Source organism: Corythoichthys intestinalis, chromosome 15, assembly GCF_030265065.1.
Source record: "Corythoichthys intestinalis isolate RoL2023-P3 chromosome 15, ASM3026506v1, whole genome shotgun sequence".
Lineage (NCBI taxonomy): Eukaryota > Metazoa > Chordata > Actinopteri > Syngnathiformes > Syngnathidae > Corythoichthys > Corythoichthys intestinalis.
The window spans coordinates 29709964-29728252 of NC_080409.1; the positions used below are offsets into that span (position 1 = coordinate 29709964).

Sequence of the window (18289 nt, forward strand, 5' to 3'; positions counted from 1 at the left end):
AATGACAATGATTTTTTTTTTTTAAATCATTGTCTTTTGTGTTTTTTATATAAGATATTACTACCAAAACATTTGTAATTGCAATCATTTTCCGGGAGAAATTGAGCATTATCCGACAGAATTGCAGGGGTGCCAATACTTTTGGCTAGCACTGTATATGTTGAACATTTCAGTAATAATAAACATTTATATAATAATTACAGACCGACTGATATGGGTTTTTCGGGACCGACACCGATTATTAGTAACTGGAGGGCCGATAACCGATTTTTGGAGCCGATATTCATTGCAGTAAAAGTGTAAATTGGTGTAAAAAAATTGAATAATGCAAAAACTGAACTTCATTGAAATGCCTAAAGCATGTGTATTGAATCACAGAAATAGAAAATAATAGTTCCAGAACTGCCTGAATTTCCTAAACTCAGAAACATGTCTTTTAAAGTTGAATAAAAGGCTAAATAAATAGCTCTCTCTTAATTAAGTGTCCCAATTTTTTTTTTTTTTTAAATTACCAAAAAGAGTCACTTGCTCTGGAAAGAGTTAAAGTTAATAAATGTCAACTTTTGAAGAGCTGTCCACTGTAGTGACCACTATCACTGAGAGGGTTAAATACTTAAATTTGATACAGTCAACCACATACGGTATAAATGAGAATCCGACTGTTTGCTGAGGAAGCAAAACAGACCAACCTAATGGCTTGGAAAATAACATTATGGGCATTTTCAATTCAAATTATCTTGCAAACGCGATAAAAGGTCATCAACACCATTAGGTCACATTGAAGCAACCAGTCCAAATCTGTATTTTAGTAAGCATTTCATACTGTACCTGTGTAAAATATAAGAAATCTAAATGAAAAACAACAACAGCTTGAAATAACTTTATACACCTGATTGACAGTAGTAAACCTACATTACTGCGCAAATAACTCAGTTGATTTGATTGCAGTACTAGGCTGTTCTGTGACAGCAGACTTCCTCAAGCATTACACATCTGCCTGTTCCTGAACATTGTCTCATACGGCTGATAATTTCCTTTCAAGGTTTCCAAAAAAAGATCAGAGTTGAAAACTAATTAACGTTCCTGAGCGCCACAAATTATTCCAGATTTTTTTTTTGCATACCAAATAATAGCTGGACCAGTCTATCACATTTTAAATCTGACCATTTTTCAGTTTCGTTATCTCGTGGCCTGTAATTAAGTTGCCCCAGAATCTCATTTTGACTCCTTAAAAAGGCACAAATAACCGGGTCAATCTGATATACAGGTTGTATAAATATTCCCGCAAATTACTTTGCAGGACAGAAAGTGATTATGTGAAGTATTGCATTATGCTCATATTTAAATTTACTGCCATTGTAGTTTGACATTTTAATGGACTTGCCATACTAAAGATACGGTATAATCATCAGTAATGTCATAGCACAGTACGAGATGTGGGCTATAGACAAATTCCTGAGGTACTTCTGCTTTACTTCCACATTTCTGCTCGCGACTTTCGTTTTACACTTTCTCCATCCAAAACAACAGTGGAGATGGAGTGGCATCACTCATCAAAATCCTTTAAAAAAGACAATTTGGAAATACAGCAACCATCTGCCATCATCACGACATAGGAGGACATGTTCATGAAGGCAGATGTGGAACCAAGCCCATGCCACCGCAAAGACCGGGTGTTTATGTAGCCGCTGGTGTTATGGAAGGTATGTTCTTCCTATCCCTGCATTTTCATGTATCCGGTGCTCAAAAAATACTAAAGCTCAAATCTTGTGCATGAAGCAACTTGTTGTCTTTGATATTGTTATCACGATGATGATTGTAATTATGATGATGTTTAATATTATTTACGACAACTACTGGACTGCTGTGGCTGCAACACATGCTATCTGCTGCTAGCCTGTTGCTAATCAGTACATGTAGGATGGCGCACTTATGTAAACACATAAATGCAAGTGTAAAGTTTTTTGTTCGTTTGTTTACAGGTGGAAAACGCTGTTAGGCAAGGGAAGACAACGTGATGTGCCTCACTACAACACTTACTGTACATCGATGGAAATATATCGAGACTACGTGTGTTCTACTTTGATAGTGGATAGCTTGACTTATGCTGCACCTTCGTTAATATTTTTTTTTTACCTGTTTTGCACATGTACCAATCATTTAAAATAAAACAAGAAATGGGAATCATGTTATCCAAATGTTTTATTGCGACCAATATCCGCAATAAAAAAGAATGACATACGATTTTTGTTTATATGTACCCTATTTTTCAGACTATAAGTCACACCTGAGTATAAGTCGCACCAGCCATTAAATGCCCAACGAAGAGGAAAAAACATATACTGTATAAGTCGCACCGGAGTATAAATTGCATTTTTTGAGGAAATTTACATGATAAAATCCAATACAGAACAGATATGTCAAAAAATACAAAAAATACATTAGAGAACAACATGCTGAATAAGTGTACAGTATGATAATGTTACATGATGCATGAACAATGAAATGCGAACGTGGCTGGTATGTTAACGTAACATAGCTATTAAGAGTTATTCAAATGACTATTTAACACACATTGCCAAAGGCAGAACGCGAACGTGGCCATAGCTATCAAGAGTTATTCAGATAACTAGCATAAAGACCATGCTAACAAGTTTACGAAACCATCAGTGTCACTCCAAAACACCAAAATAACATGTGAAATGATATAATAATGTGTTAATAATTTCACATATAAGTCGCTCCAGAGTATAAGTTGCACCCCCAGCCAAACTATGAAAAAAAACTGCGACTTATAGTCCGAAAAATATGGTACGTATCTTGTAGTATATCCTTGTAACAACAACAACAGCCCTTTTGCATTTAGCAACTGTAATATTTTTTTGTAATTTCACCTCATTTTGATCTCTCAAGTGGCCGGCTGGCGTATCAATCTGCACCTCACGTTAACACAGGCTGCACAGGTTGTTACAATTTTGTCCACGAATGATTAATGAAGTGATAAGAGCAAACATACAATCTTTTAGGTAGATCCTTAGGTTTAAAGCACATTCGCAACTTGTCTGCAGCTGGTTTCAATTTAAGGCGTATGGCGAGGTAACTCCACACTGGTGCATTGTAGCTACTAGCTGGTCGCTGATCAAAACATTCCATTTCCAAACGTATGTATATAGGCGCTTCCGGGAGTTCACACACAACACAGAAAGTCTCAGAGTCTCATCTACGTCGTGTTTAATCCCTTTTTGGAGATTCCGTGGGTTCCTCTGGTTCGATTTTGCAGTTATAGCTTTGTCAACAGACTGCTTACTTCAACCGCATTTCATGTTGTTCTGTCTAAATCGGAAGTTCTGAGCAAAAATGATCAAAGATGGAAAGACCGCCCATGTTTTTCGCTCAGGAAATGTGTCTATATATACTCTCCAAATTATATCAAGATATTTAAAAAAAAATATTGAGATGACGGTAGTTTTTACAATAAGGGTATAAAAATAAATATAAATATGTATGTACAGTAATTTGTCTGTGATTGACAGCATTTTTACTGGACACAATATTTAAGCCACCCGTTTTATTTAATTACACTGCAATGTAAATAGAGCAAAACTACTTCGATGGATAAATTAAAAACAAAAATTGCCCTAGTTTAACATCTGAAGTTAAATGTCAGATAACTAGCAGTTTAAACTTTAGTATTTACGTTTTAGCATGAAACAGCAAAGAAGGTCCTCTTTTTTATTCTACCCATGAATAACATATCATTTCTTTTGATTAATCTCCAATAGGAATATGTATTTACTAATAAATTCTCAATGCTTCGTCACTTTTCACACATTTATGGTGCTGCCTATGGACTCAGTCTTGCTGAGAAAAATCTCAGATCCAAGAAGGATTTCCACAACAGAGCCATCTGTGTCTTGGTACACCTCATAGGGATCCTGTATCACAATTGTGACCACCCCCTCACTTCCTGGCGAAAGTCCAATACAAGTACAGTGCTTGATTATAATAAATACCTGCAGTAATGCAGTTTGGCCGCCAGAATGCACTGTATTTTCACGCTTATCAAGAGACAGCTGGGGTCTTTCAGTAAAAACCTAATTTTCCCTGGGAAACACTTTATTTAGAAATACAACTACACTATACTATATTTTTGGGCGGCTCCTGATACAGGTTCCAACAATTGGCATCAGCAGATATCATTGCTGTATTGATAAGTTTTGCTCTTGATATTGATTGCTACAATTGGTATCGGCAGATGCCGATACACCGCTGTTTAAAAAATTTTTTTTTTTTTTTTTTTAATGCATTCTATTTCACTTCCTCTTTTACTTAATGACTGCATACTCACTTGAATTTAAAGTAATTGCTATCATGGCTTGGTCAGAGACTGCTTTAACATATTGGCCACCATCAACGTGAATAAACTTCCAATCTATTTGAAGTGGGAGGGCTGACAGTGAATGAACGAAAATTAATTCGCTGCCGACCTCCTACTTCAAGTGGATTGGATGTCTAGTAGTGATAAACTCATTCAAATTGACAGCCGAAGGATGATTAGATGCCATGTGATTGGACATCCATCATCATCGTGGGAAGGGGCGGCAACCGATCTTTTTTTTACAGCAGCGTGCATAGCTGGCAGTCATCTTGGGTAGGGTGACCGGCAATTGGAAACTTGATCCCAAAATGTACATACTGCTCAGCATATGCATGTTATTTCTTAGTTTTAGCTGATACCGATTATGTTGTTTTAGTGCCGTATTGGTACTATAACGGCCGTTACTGTCAATTGCAACCAATGTTAATTTATGAAATTAAATCCGAGGTGGGTAAAGTAAGAGTAGCGTTACTTCTAAATAATTTTACTCTAGTTAAAGTAAAAGTAGCCATAAAAAAATTTTACTCAAGTACAAATAAAAAAATATTTGTTGAAAAGAATACTCAAACAATGGCGAACATTGTGAGTAACTGCTGATTTAATTTTTTTTTTTTTCTCAGCACAACTTCATCTATATGAACTGTTATTATTCTACTGTACTATAGCCCACTGGTCCCCAACCTTTTTTGCACCACAGACCGGTGTGAGATGGGCCTTTTTTTCACGGACCGGCAATGTGTGGCAGTAAATTAGAGGAAATATAAAATAAAACAACAGTGCTAAAAACGAACATTAAGTGCAGGGAAAATGTAACTTGTGATACGCTGAATCAACCTTTTTTAACAGCGCCCTCTCCTAAAACTTTACGGCAAATATCCTTGGTCGCAGGCATAATGAGTTGTTCTCCAATCGTGAAAGGTTTCTTGGCTTTAGCAAAACAGTTCGCCACGAGGTATGATGCTCTCAGTGCACTCGCTTTTGTTGCCTCGCTTGTTAGCTTTTAGACACGTATTATGCAGAATGGACCTGGATGTAGCCTCCTCTTCTGGCTCAGCGGATGACCTTTTTCCCGTAAAAAAGCTGTTGAACAACGTCGCCGCCCGCAGCACACACATTACTGTTTACATTGACTGACGCTGGGCTGCTGTAGGCGTGCAAACACCCCAGTAATGGCGGCCAACCACTAGATGGAAACGTACGCAAAGCTCTACTCAAATTAGTCAAGAGGCACAGGCCAGATTGCGGTCATGAACAAATTAGAGATGTCGCCGATCGATCGGGTCCCATCACGTCATTTTCAAAGTATTGGAATCGGCAAAAAAATATCGGACATGCCTTTTTTAAATATATATATATTTTTCAATTAAATCGTTTTCTAATTGTATTTAACGTTACAGACATAATATGTTACACTCATCCAGAGTCTTTAGTTTAGGCTTAAGGTAGGGTTATCAAATTTATCCCGTTAACGGCAGTAATTAATTTTTTTTTTTAATTATCGCGTTAAAATATTTAATGCATGCGCTGCACGACCCACTCACGCATTGTCATTGTTCAATCTGTAATTGCGCCGTTTTACATATAAATAGAGATAAAAGGCAACGTAAAATGAGTAGAGTGAATTTTGGCAGCCTTTGGAGCCTTTTTTTAATTGGCTAAAGCCTTACAATCCCCCTCCCTACGATTAGAAATATCGTGGGAAGCAATGTGGGGAAGAAAGGCAGTAATTGATCTTTTTCTTAACACCCTATGTTATTTCCCAACGCGGAGAAGATATATCAATTGGTACCACTACGCACAGTCACGGTTGCACTTCCCATCCTGCATTTGGGCAGAACAGTTAAATGGCTACAGTATCATTTACTGAAAGCTCAACAAATACACTAGATGGCAATATTTAGTCACAATATACAAAGTCACATTTATCCTTTAAGAATTACAAGTCTTTCTATCCGTGGATCCCTCTCACAGAAAGAATGTTAATAATGTAATAAATGGTATAAAGGATTCATGTGTTCATTGTTGCAACATCTCATTGGTGAAATATGTAGCGCTACGGTCGGCATCTCTGGCAAAAATAGAGTCAATATGTTGAATAAACAGGGAAAATGTAAGGAATCTAGTAGCTCAAAGTAGTGGAGTAAGAGTGGTTTTTCTTCAAAGATCTGCTCAAGTAAAACTAAAAGGTATTTTGTTGTAAAACTACTTAATAGGTTACTCAACTAAATGTAACGGAGAAACTCTAACGCGGTACTACCAGTGTTGTTTTCGGCAGCCCTTTTAATTTTCGTTTTAGTCTTAATCTTTTGGACGATAATACTTATTACTCTTAGTCATATTTTAGACATCTCAAAATGTCTTTGTCTTCGTCTAGTTTTTGTTGACGAAAACTAAAGACTAATTTAGTGTTGTTTTATTCGACATTTACTTAAAATGTTTTCGTCTGTAAAATTAAAATTTTACTCCCCCCAAAAATAAATAAATAAATAAAGGTTTCCAACTATTTCGTATCAACAATGACAGACGAGCACATATTGTAGCATCTACAAGGACAACACCAATTTGGTGATATACACACTCAGCAGGAAAACAGTAAATTATATTCAATTAATTATTCCAACCTAGACGCCACGAACTGAATGTAAAAAAAAAAGTTGTCCGAGAGTTAAAGAGGACAATTGCCTTTAGCATTAGCCTAATGCTAACGCTTCTGTTATGCTAACGCTACGAGTTACATTTAGTGTGTGATGATTGGTTAGCACAGACCTTTAAAGCCTAAAGCAACAGTGCATATTCTCTCAGGGAAAATAAGAAAACAAATCGTACCGTGTCTGCAAGCCTGGAGACTAGAGAGCAGCAGCAGCAGCAGCGACTCAACCAAACACTGCTACCATGCAAGCTAACTACACATAAAATGTGAGACATTGTGAACATGTGACGGAAACTACTTTGCATTTTCGTTACGTTGTCATCTCGTCAGACGAAAACTGGCATTAGTTTTGTTATGTTTTAGTCTCCCAAAAACACATTTTTAGCTCGTTATCGTCTCGTCATCGTCATGAAAAAATTGTTCATTGACGTAATATTTTCGTTATAGCGATTGTTGACGAAAACAACACTGGCTACTACCCACTACTCTAAATAAAATCAAAGCCGTTTTGGCAGTAGGAGGGTTGTTGGTGTGTGATGTGTGTTAGTTTCAGTGTTATAGTTACTGTGTGGCAATGCAAAAATAGCCAATGACGACCAGTGAGTTGAAATGACGATGGTTAAAAACTTGGATTCACATGAATTTGTTATTCTGAAAAATTGTTGTTTTGAACTACTGTAACTTCAACTAACTTCTCCATAACCTGTAAAATAACATTTTGACCACATCTGTCAATCTCTCTTCCAGAGGCTTCCATCCTTTCTTATGATGGGAGCATGTACATGAAAGTAGTGATGCCAACCGTCATGCACACAGAGGCGGAGGACGTCTCCCTACGTTTTCGCTCGCAGAGGGCTTACGGTCTCCTCATGGCCACTACCTCCCGAGACTCAGCCGACACGCTCAGGCTGGAGTTGGACGGAGGCCGCGTCAAACTCACGGTCAACCTAGGTATTGTAGGCACCCCTCTTCATCTGTGTTCACACCTCCACTCTCTTCATGAGATGGTTTGCCATTGAGTGCTAATATTTCTTCTCACTGTTGAATTGTTTTTGTACATTTTCTCACCAAAAGCCATACTTTTTACCTATTTCTGTCTTCAGGACATCAGTCAGAGCAGCATTGCATAATTTGCATGAGTGTCAATGCAGGTTGTGCAAACACAAAAACTAGCCGAAGTTTTCATGACTACACGACAGTGGAACCTCAAAGGTCGACCGCAATCAAGTACGAGGCACTGGGTCGACCCGCTAATTCTTCATATTTCAAAGTTAAAAGTAGTTGAAACTCATGTCTCACTCTTTAAAATGAGTGTCATGCTAGCATAACAGTAAATTAGCAAAACAATAAAATATAGCCAATAAAAGCAAGTATTGATTAGTGTTGCACTGATACAATTTTTTGCCTCCCGATAGCTGGCTGTATGGTATCGACTAATGCCGATACTGCCTTTTTCGAAAAAGTATACATTTTTAATCATACTTTTCATACTAATTTACTGCATACATTGGTAGATACTGCGCAAGTTGTTGTCTGCCACTGACAGTGTTAGATGTCTAATCCATTTGAAGTGGGAGGGATGGCAGCAATTGAATTAACATTCATTAACGGCCACTCTCCCAGTTCAGATGGAGTGGACGTCTACAAGTGATTAACTCATGCAGGCATTCAAAGTACCCCGAAAAAAACAGGAGGTGACCAGGAAATGCCCTCAGACCAACAAGAAGTGACCAAGAATCAACAGGAAGTGAACTGGGAAACAACAGGAAGGGATTCAAAATGAACAGAATGGCCTGATATGAGCAGGAAGTGACCCAAAATCAACAGGAAGTGAAGAATCTCCCATTTCAAATGGATTGGATGTCTACTAGTGATAAACTAACGCTTTAACACCTGAGCCTATTTTGTCCGAATTTGCATGCTTTTGATTTTGCCTTTATATTTCAAAGAAAAAATTGTTCACAATGGCCTAGTTGGGTCCGTATTATCAGGACACCGATAACCTTCATGTCCAAAGTGGCGGAAAACACACAGGTGACTTGAAGTTCCGCTCTGAGACCCCCAATTTGGCCAAATTTCAAAATTGTCCCTTATGCATGTGTGAAGCATCATTTTTCTGGGGGATAAAAATTTTTGAACAGGAGGGCATTTAAAAAAAAAAAAAAAAAAAAAATTAAACAGCAAAACCCTAGCTGGAGGCGAGAGCATGGTAAAGCAGAATTAAAAACACCACGATTTTAAAGATATTATCACGTACTTACCTCTTTTTGATCCAAAAGCTCCATGTAGCACGTATCACCGAGTGTCAAGACAGCTGTGAATGGCCAGAGCCGGATTTTTGAGGGATTTTATTGGTGAAACATGGTAATATAACAAGGGTCGCGATGCAGAAATCGCAGACATCAAGGAGTGGACGAGATTTTCTTTTTCATATATTTACCCTTTTAAACTTTTTTTTTCTTTGTTTGGACCGATTATTTATCATCTAAAATATTGGGGAAAATGCGACAGTAACAAAAAAATTATGAGGTAGATATACGTGACTTATTTACAGACACCGTTTTTTTCATTGTGAGGTAATTTGTTTAAAAGTTTCAAATATGCGAGCAAATAATTTTTCAAAGTAGTTTTTCTTTTAAAAACTAAATATTAGACATCAATTAATGATTCTAAGCTAAAAATGACAGACATTTCGAATAATTGATATAATTACTTACCTTCTTTTTATGGCTGGGTTGAAACAAAAGCGGTTGCGTGGTGTCTGTAAACAAGGGTTTCCAGGGTAAAACGGACAAATTAAAAATAGTTCGGGGGCCCAATGTGCCATGAATCTGCTATGGCAGCATGTAGACATATTATTATATCAAACACAACAGTTCTTTTGGGCGCAAGAGCAGAAACCGCTTTTTCAGCCTTGTCTGTGTTTTCCGCCATATACATGCAACCAAACTTCTCGAACACACACATCTATTTACAAATTGAAAAGATTCAAATATGAAAAAAATCAAACATAGAATTGAAAATGAATCTTTCAAAAATATTGACAATAAACTAGCTCAGTTCAGTTTTTTCAGGCTTGCCACTCAGTTCCACTTTGAACAAGACAAAGGGCTACATCATACACTACGTCACACAGCCCACTCTTCCGCCGTTTGCGCTGTCAGCTTGTCACTCTTCCCAACTCACCGACTCATCTGAAGAAAACAACGTCAAATGTGGTCTATCCTCTTCCTGGAGTTGATGAAATAATGCATTAGCTTGCGCTAAATTTAGTTTTAGATTCATTCCGCACATTTCAAAGTCGCTCGCTCAATCCAACCGGCCGTGGCTCGCTACCTTGCCTCCCTCTCCTTAGGTGGCACCTCGCTCGGCAATTTATTAAAAATTTTCACATTACGTCCTTCCTTAAATAAGTCACGGACAGTGTTGTTAATAACGGCGTTAGAATGCAACGGCGTAACTAACAGCGTTATTTTCTTCAGTATTGAGTAAACTAATTAATTACATTTTTCATTTTGGCAACGCCGTTACCGTTTCTGAGGCGGGAAAGGCATGTGTTACTATGCGTTACTATGTTGGTTGACTGACGCGAGAAAAGTCTGAGAAAGACGGACTCACGGAGACAAGAGAGCAGAGCAGGAGTGGGGAGGAGGCAAGGGAGTATGACGCCATTGCAAACGCGATGTTAGGGGGCTTCAATAACACCTGACTGTAGCCGATAGCCTACAAACTACGCCCACATGATGTTACGGTAGATATCACATACTGCATATACAAAACTAGATGCAAATGACAGACACGACGGCATTAGCAATATGTATAAAGAACTAGATGCGTTAGTAAACAGCCGCCATCTTAAAGCAGTAGACTTCTCAGGAAGGGTCTGTTGTTAGAGAACCTTCCTCGCGAACCTAAGTAACTTTTTATCTAAAATGCTCCTAAATCGGCAAAACTTAACTTAAATCTATCTTTAAATGATGAAACAGTTTTAAAACTTATACATGTCGAAAGTAGACAGAAGGGAACTGATGCAAATGCGGGAGCAATTTTAACAACTTTAACGGTTGATTCACAACATTAAATGACTTCCACACATAGCAAAGGTTACTATCTAGTAATCGCAATATCTGCAATACCCCTGTGTCTAGTTAAGTTTAGGGTAAAGAATTGGGCTAGGGCCAATTGTCCTAAAAACCCTTTAAACTTCACATTGTGTGACCTGTTTTTTTTTTTTTTTTTGGGAGAAAAAAACCCCATGAAAATTATCACCAGTTACTTTGCCAAGTAACTAATTACTCTTACATTCAGGTAACTGAGTTACTAACGCAATTACTTTTTGGGAGAAGTAATTTGTTACTGTAATTAATTACTTTTTTAAAAGTAAAATTAAAAACACTGGTCACGGATATCTACCTCAAGGACCAGAAATGATGGAAATATGGACACAAACACATGGTCCATGCAGCGTTTTAATGCTTATTTATGAGGGAAATATTACTATAAAACTCAAATGACATTATCTCTCGTTTTACTTGGTTGATTAAACGTAAAAATGGGTGTGGACATCAACTTCTGCACTTTTAAATGAGACCAACGAGGTTATTGTAATTACAGCGTGATGAGGCTTCAAAGATGATACGCATAAACGTGTTGTCTCTGACACATCCGGTGCTAGAGGGTTAACGGTGGCTTGTCGCGATGGCGACCATCTTGGGTAGGGAAACCCATGGTTGGAAAATAGATTTCGTAAAGTACACATTAAGCATTGGCACATTACATCTTAGTTCTCATTGAAACTGATGACATCATTTTAGTGCCGCATCGGTACCGATACTGGTATTGGTATCGGTGCAACACTAGCTCTGATACATCTCCTAAAGCTGGACTTGTCCTGAATGCTTTTTTTAAATCTAATGCTCTAATACACATATACTGCACATGTACATACATATTTTTACATAATTTGCTAATTACTCCGATTTTTGAGGTTCCACTGTCCATTTAAAGACGTTAGGCTATTTATCACAACATTTCATTCCTGTTCAATGTTTGGAAAAGACAATAATACCCATAATTCTCTTTCTAAATCTTCTGAGGAAGTCACAGCACCAAAGCACACAAACACATTTTAAAGATGAGTATTCAAAAACACCTGCTTTGAAGTCCAATTTCCAAATTCCTTGAAAGAAGAAGGTGCTGAGACTTTCTCAGAGATGACTTTTGTAAAGTATGTCCACTGATCCACAGGATACCAAAACTTTTGTTTGCTTTCACGTTATTAGAGTACTAAATGTACCTCATCTTTCTGGAGTGATTTTTGTCATAGTGTGTGGAATTTTTTCTCTTTCTTTTTTTTTTTTTTTTTTTTAAATATGTAGCAATCAACGCCATTTTCCATTATGCTTTGTCAAAAGATGGTATTCACCCCTTCAAAGGCCTTAAGCCTGCGGCCCGTCAGGCGAACAGCCCGAGAACAGAGCCCAGCAAAACCTACAGGTGGCTGTGACCCCCAAGTCTTAATTTTCCCACAGTCAAACAACTCAAAATTTTACAATGCATATTAATGTCTATTTATAAAAATCCGTCATTAGGAAATTATAACAGATAATTGCGCTGTTTAGACACATTACATGCGTTCATTTACAGCTAGTTACTATAATTTTCATTGTTTAGTAATCTTTCATACAGACAAACACCCACACGCGCACACATACACACAAAGACAAACTAATATGTTTATTATAGGCATATTAACGATCTGATGGCTGGGGTCCTGTGCCTCTGCATGGTGCTGGTGCCGACTGGATCGTGGCTGTTTGCTCCCACTTTTCTGTTGCGGTTGACGGCACATGAAACTATCAGCCACATGGTGACCAACCCTTTACGTCCTGAGAGCTGAAAAAAGCTTAAATAGGACTATCAACGCTCATTACTTCTCTCAATTTCAAATTTTATACCATTTCATTAACTTACAAATTGGAATTCATTTTTACAACAGCATCAGTCCAATCCAAATACAATTTTGTGGGTTGGAAATCGAATGCAGCTGGTACAAAAGTGGCCATTTTACTGTTGATATTGTCCTCAAGTGGAGTCAGCGGTAGTTTATGACAAACGAATTTAAAATAATCGTAAAGACATGGCATTGCTTTCTTTAAATCTCGACTTTGTAGAAAGAAAATAAATGTAGATATAATAATGGAATTAATAAAATGGCCGTCTTTCTACATGTGTACGTCCCCGGAAGGGTGGAACTTTTGTTTTTGGATGTCTGCAGCTGTAACCTTGAAGGATGCAATTTCATCTGTCATTTATTCTTCCCCATCTAGACTGTATCAGGATAAACTGTAACTCCAGTAAGTTACCACTCAAGTTTCATTTTGCTTTCTTTCTATGTTGATGATGTGTTGAAGATATGTTGATGCAATGTATGCAAACTGCTTTTTCCTCTTTTGCACCACCTTCCACTTTCTTATTAAGGAGATATATTTTTGAATTTTTTCACAATTAAAACAATGCCCAGGTGACTTAATGATATGTCCGTCTCTTTTGTGAAAGTTTAAAAAACAACATGCTTTATTTGCATTTCTCGAATTAGCCTGGTTTGAGTGGAGTTGTTATGCTAAATATTAGTGATGCATCGATACCATTTTTGGCTCCCAATGCTGATAATGTAACGATACCGCTTTTTTTTTTTTTTTTTTAACAAAAACATGAAAAAAATGTTCCCATTTAATACTAAATTAGTGCATACCGACTGGAATGTAAAACCATCGCTATCAGGGCTTGGGTAGACACTACTTAACTCATTGGCTGCCATTGACGGCGGTAGATGTCCAATCCGTTTGAAGTGTGCGTTCATTCACTGCCACCCTGCCTCTTAAAATGGATTGGACATCTACTAATGATAAAATAATTGGTAGCTGGGTGCATCTTGGCCAGTGAAAGAACAAATTTGAGTTTTCACCTTATTGTATGCCACTGATGGCGCTAGGTATCCCATCTATTTGAAGTGGGAGGGTTGGCAGCGAATGAGCAAACATTCGTTCGCTGCCAAAATCCCACTTCAAATGGATTGGATGTCTACTAGTGAAAAACATTTAAATTGAAAGCAGAGAGGTGATTGGAGGCCACACGACTGGATGTCTATCATCTTAGGTATTATCATTCGCTGCCTCCCTCACACTTCAAACTGATCGGACTTCTGCTAGTTATAAACACATTTAAATTCAAAGGAGAAAAGTAATTGGACGGCACAGGATTGGACGTTCATCCTCTGGGGAATGGCGCTCCTCTTTTTTTAGGGCGGTGTGCGTAGCCGGCGGCCATCTTGGGTAGGGCGTTTGGAAACTAGATGTCGAAGAGTACATATCGCGCATTCCCCATAACGTTATTTACTTCCATAATATGTCCCTTTTTAAGCAGAATGTGGAAGATGAGTTGTGAAAGCGAATGTAAAACAGAACACTCAGAATGAATATTTTAATTTTAAATGAACATACCAGCCTTTAGCTTTTACATAGTAAAATTGTTTTTCTATGACTGTTTTTGCAGCTTCATACAGTGCTGGCCAAAAGTATTGACAGCCCTGCAATTATGTCAAATAATGCTCAATTTCTCCCAGAAAATGATTGCAATTACAAATGCTTTGGAAGTAATATCTTCACTTATTCTGATTGCAATGAAAAAACACAAAAGAGAATGAAAAAAAAAAAAAGAATTAAATCATTTTACACAAAACTCCAAAAATGAGTCAGACAAAAGTATTGGCACCCTCAGTTTAATACTTGATAGCGCAACCTTTAGACGAAATAACTGCGAACAACCGCTTCCTGTATCCATCAGTGAGTTTCTTACAATGCTCTGCTGGAATTTTAGACCATTCTTCTTTAGCCAACTGCTCCAGGTCTCTGCGATATGAAGTATGCCTTCTCCAAACTGCCATTTTCAGATCTCTCCACAGGTGTTCTATGGGATTCAGGTCTGGACTCATTGCTGGCCACTTTAAAAGTCTCCAGTGCTTTCTCTCAACCATTTTCTAGTGCTTTTTGAAGTGTGTTTTGTGTCATTGTCTTGCTGGAAGACCCATGACCTCTGAGGGAGACCCAGCTTTCTCAAACTGGGCCCTACATTATAATGCAAAATTTGTTGGTAGTCTTCAGACTTCAAAATGCCATGCACACGGTCAAGCAGTCCAGTGCCAGAGGCAGCAAACCAACCCCAAAACATCAGGGAAGCTCCGCAATGTTTGACTGTGGGGACTGTGTTCTTTTCTTTGAAGGCCTCGTTTTTTTCCCCTGTAAACCACAGGTGTCAAACCGATTCCAGAAAGGGCCAAGTGGGTGCTGGATTTTGTTCCAACTGATTCCGTGCAGAGAGTTTGACCAATGAACTTCCTACTGAAACAAGCAGCACCTGACAAAGTTTAACCGATTACACATGTAAAAGATCTGATTGGTGAAAAGGTGTCCTCTTCATTGGTTGGAAAGCAAACCTGCACCCACTTGGCGCTTTCTGGAATCGGTTTACACCTGTGCTATAAACTCTATGTTGATGCCTTTCCCCAAAAAGCTCTATTTTGCTCTCATCTGACCAAAGAACATTCTTCCTAAATGTTTTTGGCTTTCTCAGGTAAGTTTTGGCAAAGTCCAGACTGGCTTTTTTTATGTCTTTGGGTCAGAAGTGAGGTCTTCCTGGGTATCTTACCATAGAGTCCCTTTTCATTCAGATGCCAACGGATAGTACGGGTTGACACTGTTGTACCCTCGGACTGCAGGACAGCTTGAATTTGTTTGGACGTTAGTCGAGGTTCTTTATCCACCATCTGCACAATCTTTCGTTGAAATCTGTCGTCAGTTTTTCTTTTCCGTCCACATCTAGGGAGGTTAGCCACAGTGCCATAGGCTTTACACTTATTGATGACACTGCGGACGGTAGACACAGGAACATTCAGGTCTTTGGAGATGGACTTGTAGCCTTGAGATTGCCCGTGCGTCCTCACAATTTTGCTTCTCAAGTCCTCGGACAGTTCTTTGGTCTTCTTTCTTTTCTCCATGCTCAATGTGGTACACACAAGGACACAGGACAGAGGTTGAGTCAAATTTGATCCATTTTAATTGGCTGCAAGTTTGATTTAGTATTGCCACCACCTGTTATGTGCCACAGGTAAGTAATAGGTGCAGTTAATTACACAAATTACAGAAGCATCACGTGATTTTTCAAAGGGTGCCAATTAGAGGTTGCGCTAGACTTTTTCGTTGTCTGTCATTTTGACTGAGAGTGTCATAAAAATCCGGTCATAATCTATTTTTACCCGTCACTTACATTTTTAAAATGATAATAATGACATATTCAAAAGTATTTAGTTTTTATTCATTTTTAATTAATATTCTGTCCGAACAAGCTTAACAAGAGGCAAACAGACAACGGAGTGCACCAATCAGCGACGGGCAGACGTGCCGTTAGCAAAGCGACGAGGGCAGGACGAGGGACTTGCGCGCGGAAGTAAACATACGAGGGGAACGGAGTTTATTCAACATGGCTAGCGCGAGACAGACTGTTGTCAATGGCTCGTGTCGATGTGTTTTAGCTCATTTAAAACTGAATTTACCGCAGATTGGAACATATTCTCGGCTCTCCCGTTCGCCATCCGTGTTATAGAAGAGACAACTTTCGGCGCGCAAGAGTGACGTTGCTCGTTAAGAACACGTCACGCAAATAAACAAATCTGATTTGTCGATTGATTTTGTACCTACTCGAGAGGCTGTGTCCCAGACTTTTCTCTCAGTGTTTGAAAAATACAGGCAGAACAGTCTGGCAGTGCCAGGCAAACACTCAGTTGCCTTGACATTTTTCCGAGTAAGCCAACGACGTCATGCATCAAGAGAGACAATAGCTAATTAATATGCTCACTCGCCACCCTGTGGTCTGGGTTGTGAATTGCAACCTGTCAAAATGACGGACGGACTTCAGTTTTTTCCGTCACCGTTTTAAAAAACCGGTCAACGACGGAAAATATTCGGTTAACACGACCCCTGGTGCCAATACTATTGTCCGGCCCAATGATAATGTTTTTTTTTTCCATTCTCTTTTGTTTTTTCATTGCAAGCAAAATAAATGAAGATATTATTACCAAAGCATTTGTAATTGCAATCATTTTCTGGGAGAAATTGAGCATTATCTGACAAAATTGCAGGAGTGCCAATACTTTTGGCCAGCACTGTAACTGCAAAAAAACATTAGAAAATGTGTTCTGAGGAAGCTAACACAAATGAGCATTCTTGTAGTCAAGACAAATACTGTCGAAGGCCAAATCAGGGATGATGAGAAGCCATACTTGGTTTTTGATTTCAATATATAGGAAGTATCTTTGGTAAACTAATGGTTCAGATGTTTGTTTACATTTTCTATTTTACTGGTTGAACCAAACCTTTGTTTCCCAATCAAATAGATTCAAACCTACAGTAGCTTCAGAGGCATCTTCTGCCACTTTTGTCCAAATAGTGGGAAAGCAAAGGATTGGTTAGAGGATCAGGATGTCTTTAACTTTGTGATTGTTCTCAGGCAAAGGACCGGAGATGCTGTATGCTGGGCAAAAGCTCAATGATAATGAATGGCATACAGTACGTGTGGTGCGTCGCGGCAAAACCTACAAGCTAATGGTTGACGATGATGTAGCAGAAGGTACTTACTTGCATAAACCCGGGCTTAAGTTACTCTTGTTATGTCAAATATTAACGCCAATAATAGCTTTGCAATTGTGCTTTAAAGTAAACATGGAATTAGGAGTAGCAGCTTACGTCTCTCTAATACTGTTAATGTAATTTTCTCCTTAAATCAGCCCTTTTGTGTTAGTGTCAGACGGTGTTCTCTTTTCTTTTTGTTTTTGTCTTTCTTTTCAACCCGTCCCCTGCACCCTCCCCATCTTCAGGCCAAATGGTGGGTGACCACACACGTCTGGAGTTCCACAACATTGAAACAGGCGTCATGACAGAGCGCAGATTTGTTTCAAGCATCCCATCCAGCTTTATTGGACATCTGCAGAGCCTCAGGTATTACAAAAAAAAAAAAATTGCCGGTAAATGTTCCCATTCTGATCCAGTTGGCAAAACTCTGGTTGGACTCACAGAATAGTTGTGTTGTTATAAAAAAATCCTTATGTGACCGAGGTACATTTTCAACTGGTAAATTAAAAAAAAAAAAACATGTTAAATTACAGGAAAATGAGATGGAACCGCTGAATTACTGAATTTGAATGCTGT

The 18289-nt window shown here is 38.4% G+C and overlaps 1 protein-coding gene across 13 annotated transcripts in view; it reads left to right on the top strand.

Moving 5' to 3' along the window:
- Positions 1-18289, top strand: part of nrxn3a (neurexin 3a) — a 182758-nt gene that overhangs the window by 109932 nt on the left and 54537 nt on the right. For 10 of the 13 annotated variants that reach the window (XR_009067144.1, XR_009067146.1, XR_009067145.1 and 7 more), the window contains 4 exons: positions 7776-7979; positions 13358-13384; positions 17592-17711; positions 17959-18079. Coding sequence is in view for 9 of the 13 variants with exons in the window: in XM_057859332.1 (XP_057715315.1) it covers positions 7776-7979; positions 13358-13384; positions 17592-17711; positions 17959-18079 (472 nt within the window). In the remaining 4 variants the exon portion in view is untranslated. Of the gene's footprint in view, positions 1-7775; positions 7980-13357; positions 13385-17591; positions 17712-17868; positions 18080-18289 lie in introns of those variants that run through there. The other 3 variants (XM_057859336.1, XM_057859340.1, XM_057859342.1) reach the window with 2 other exon arrangements.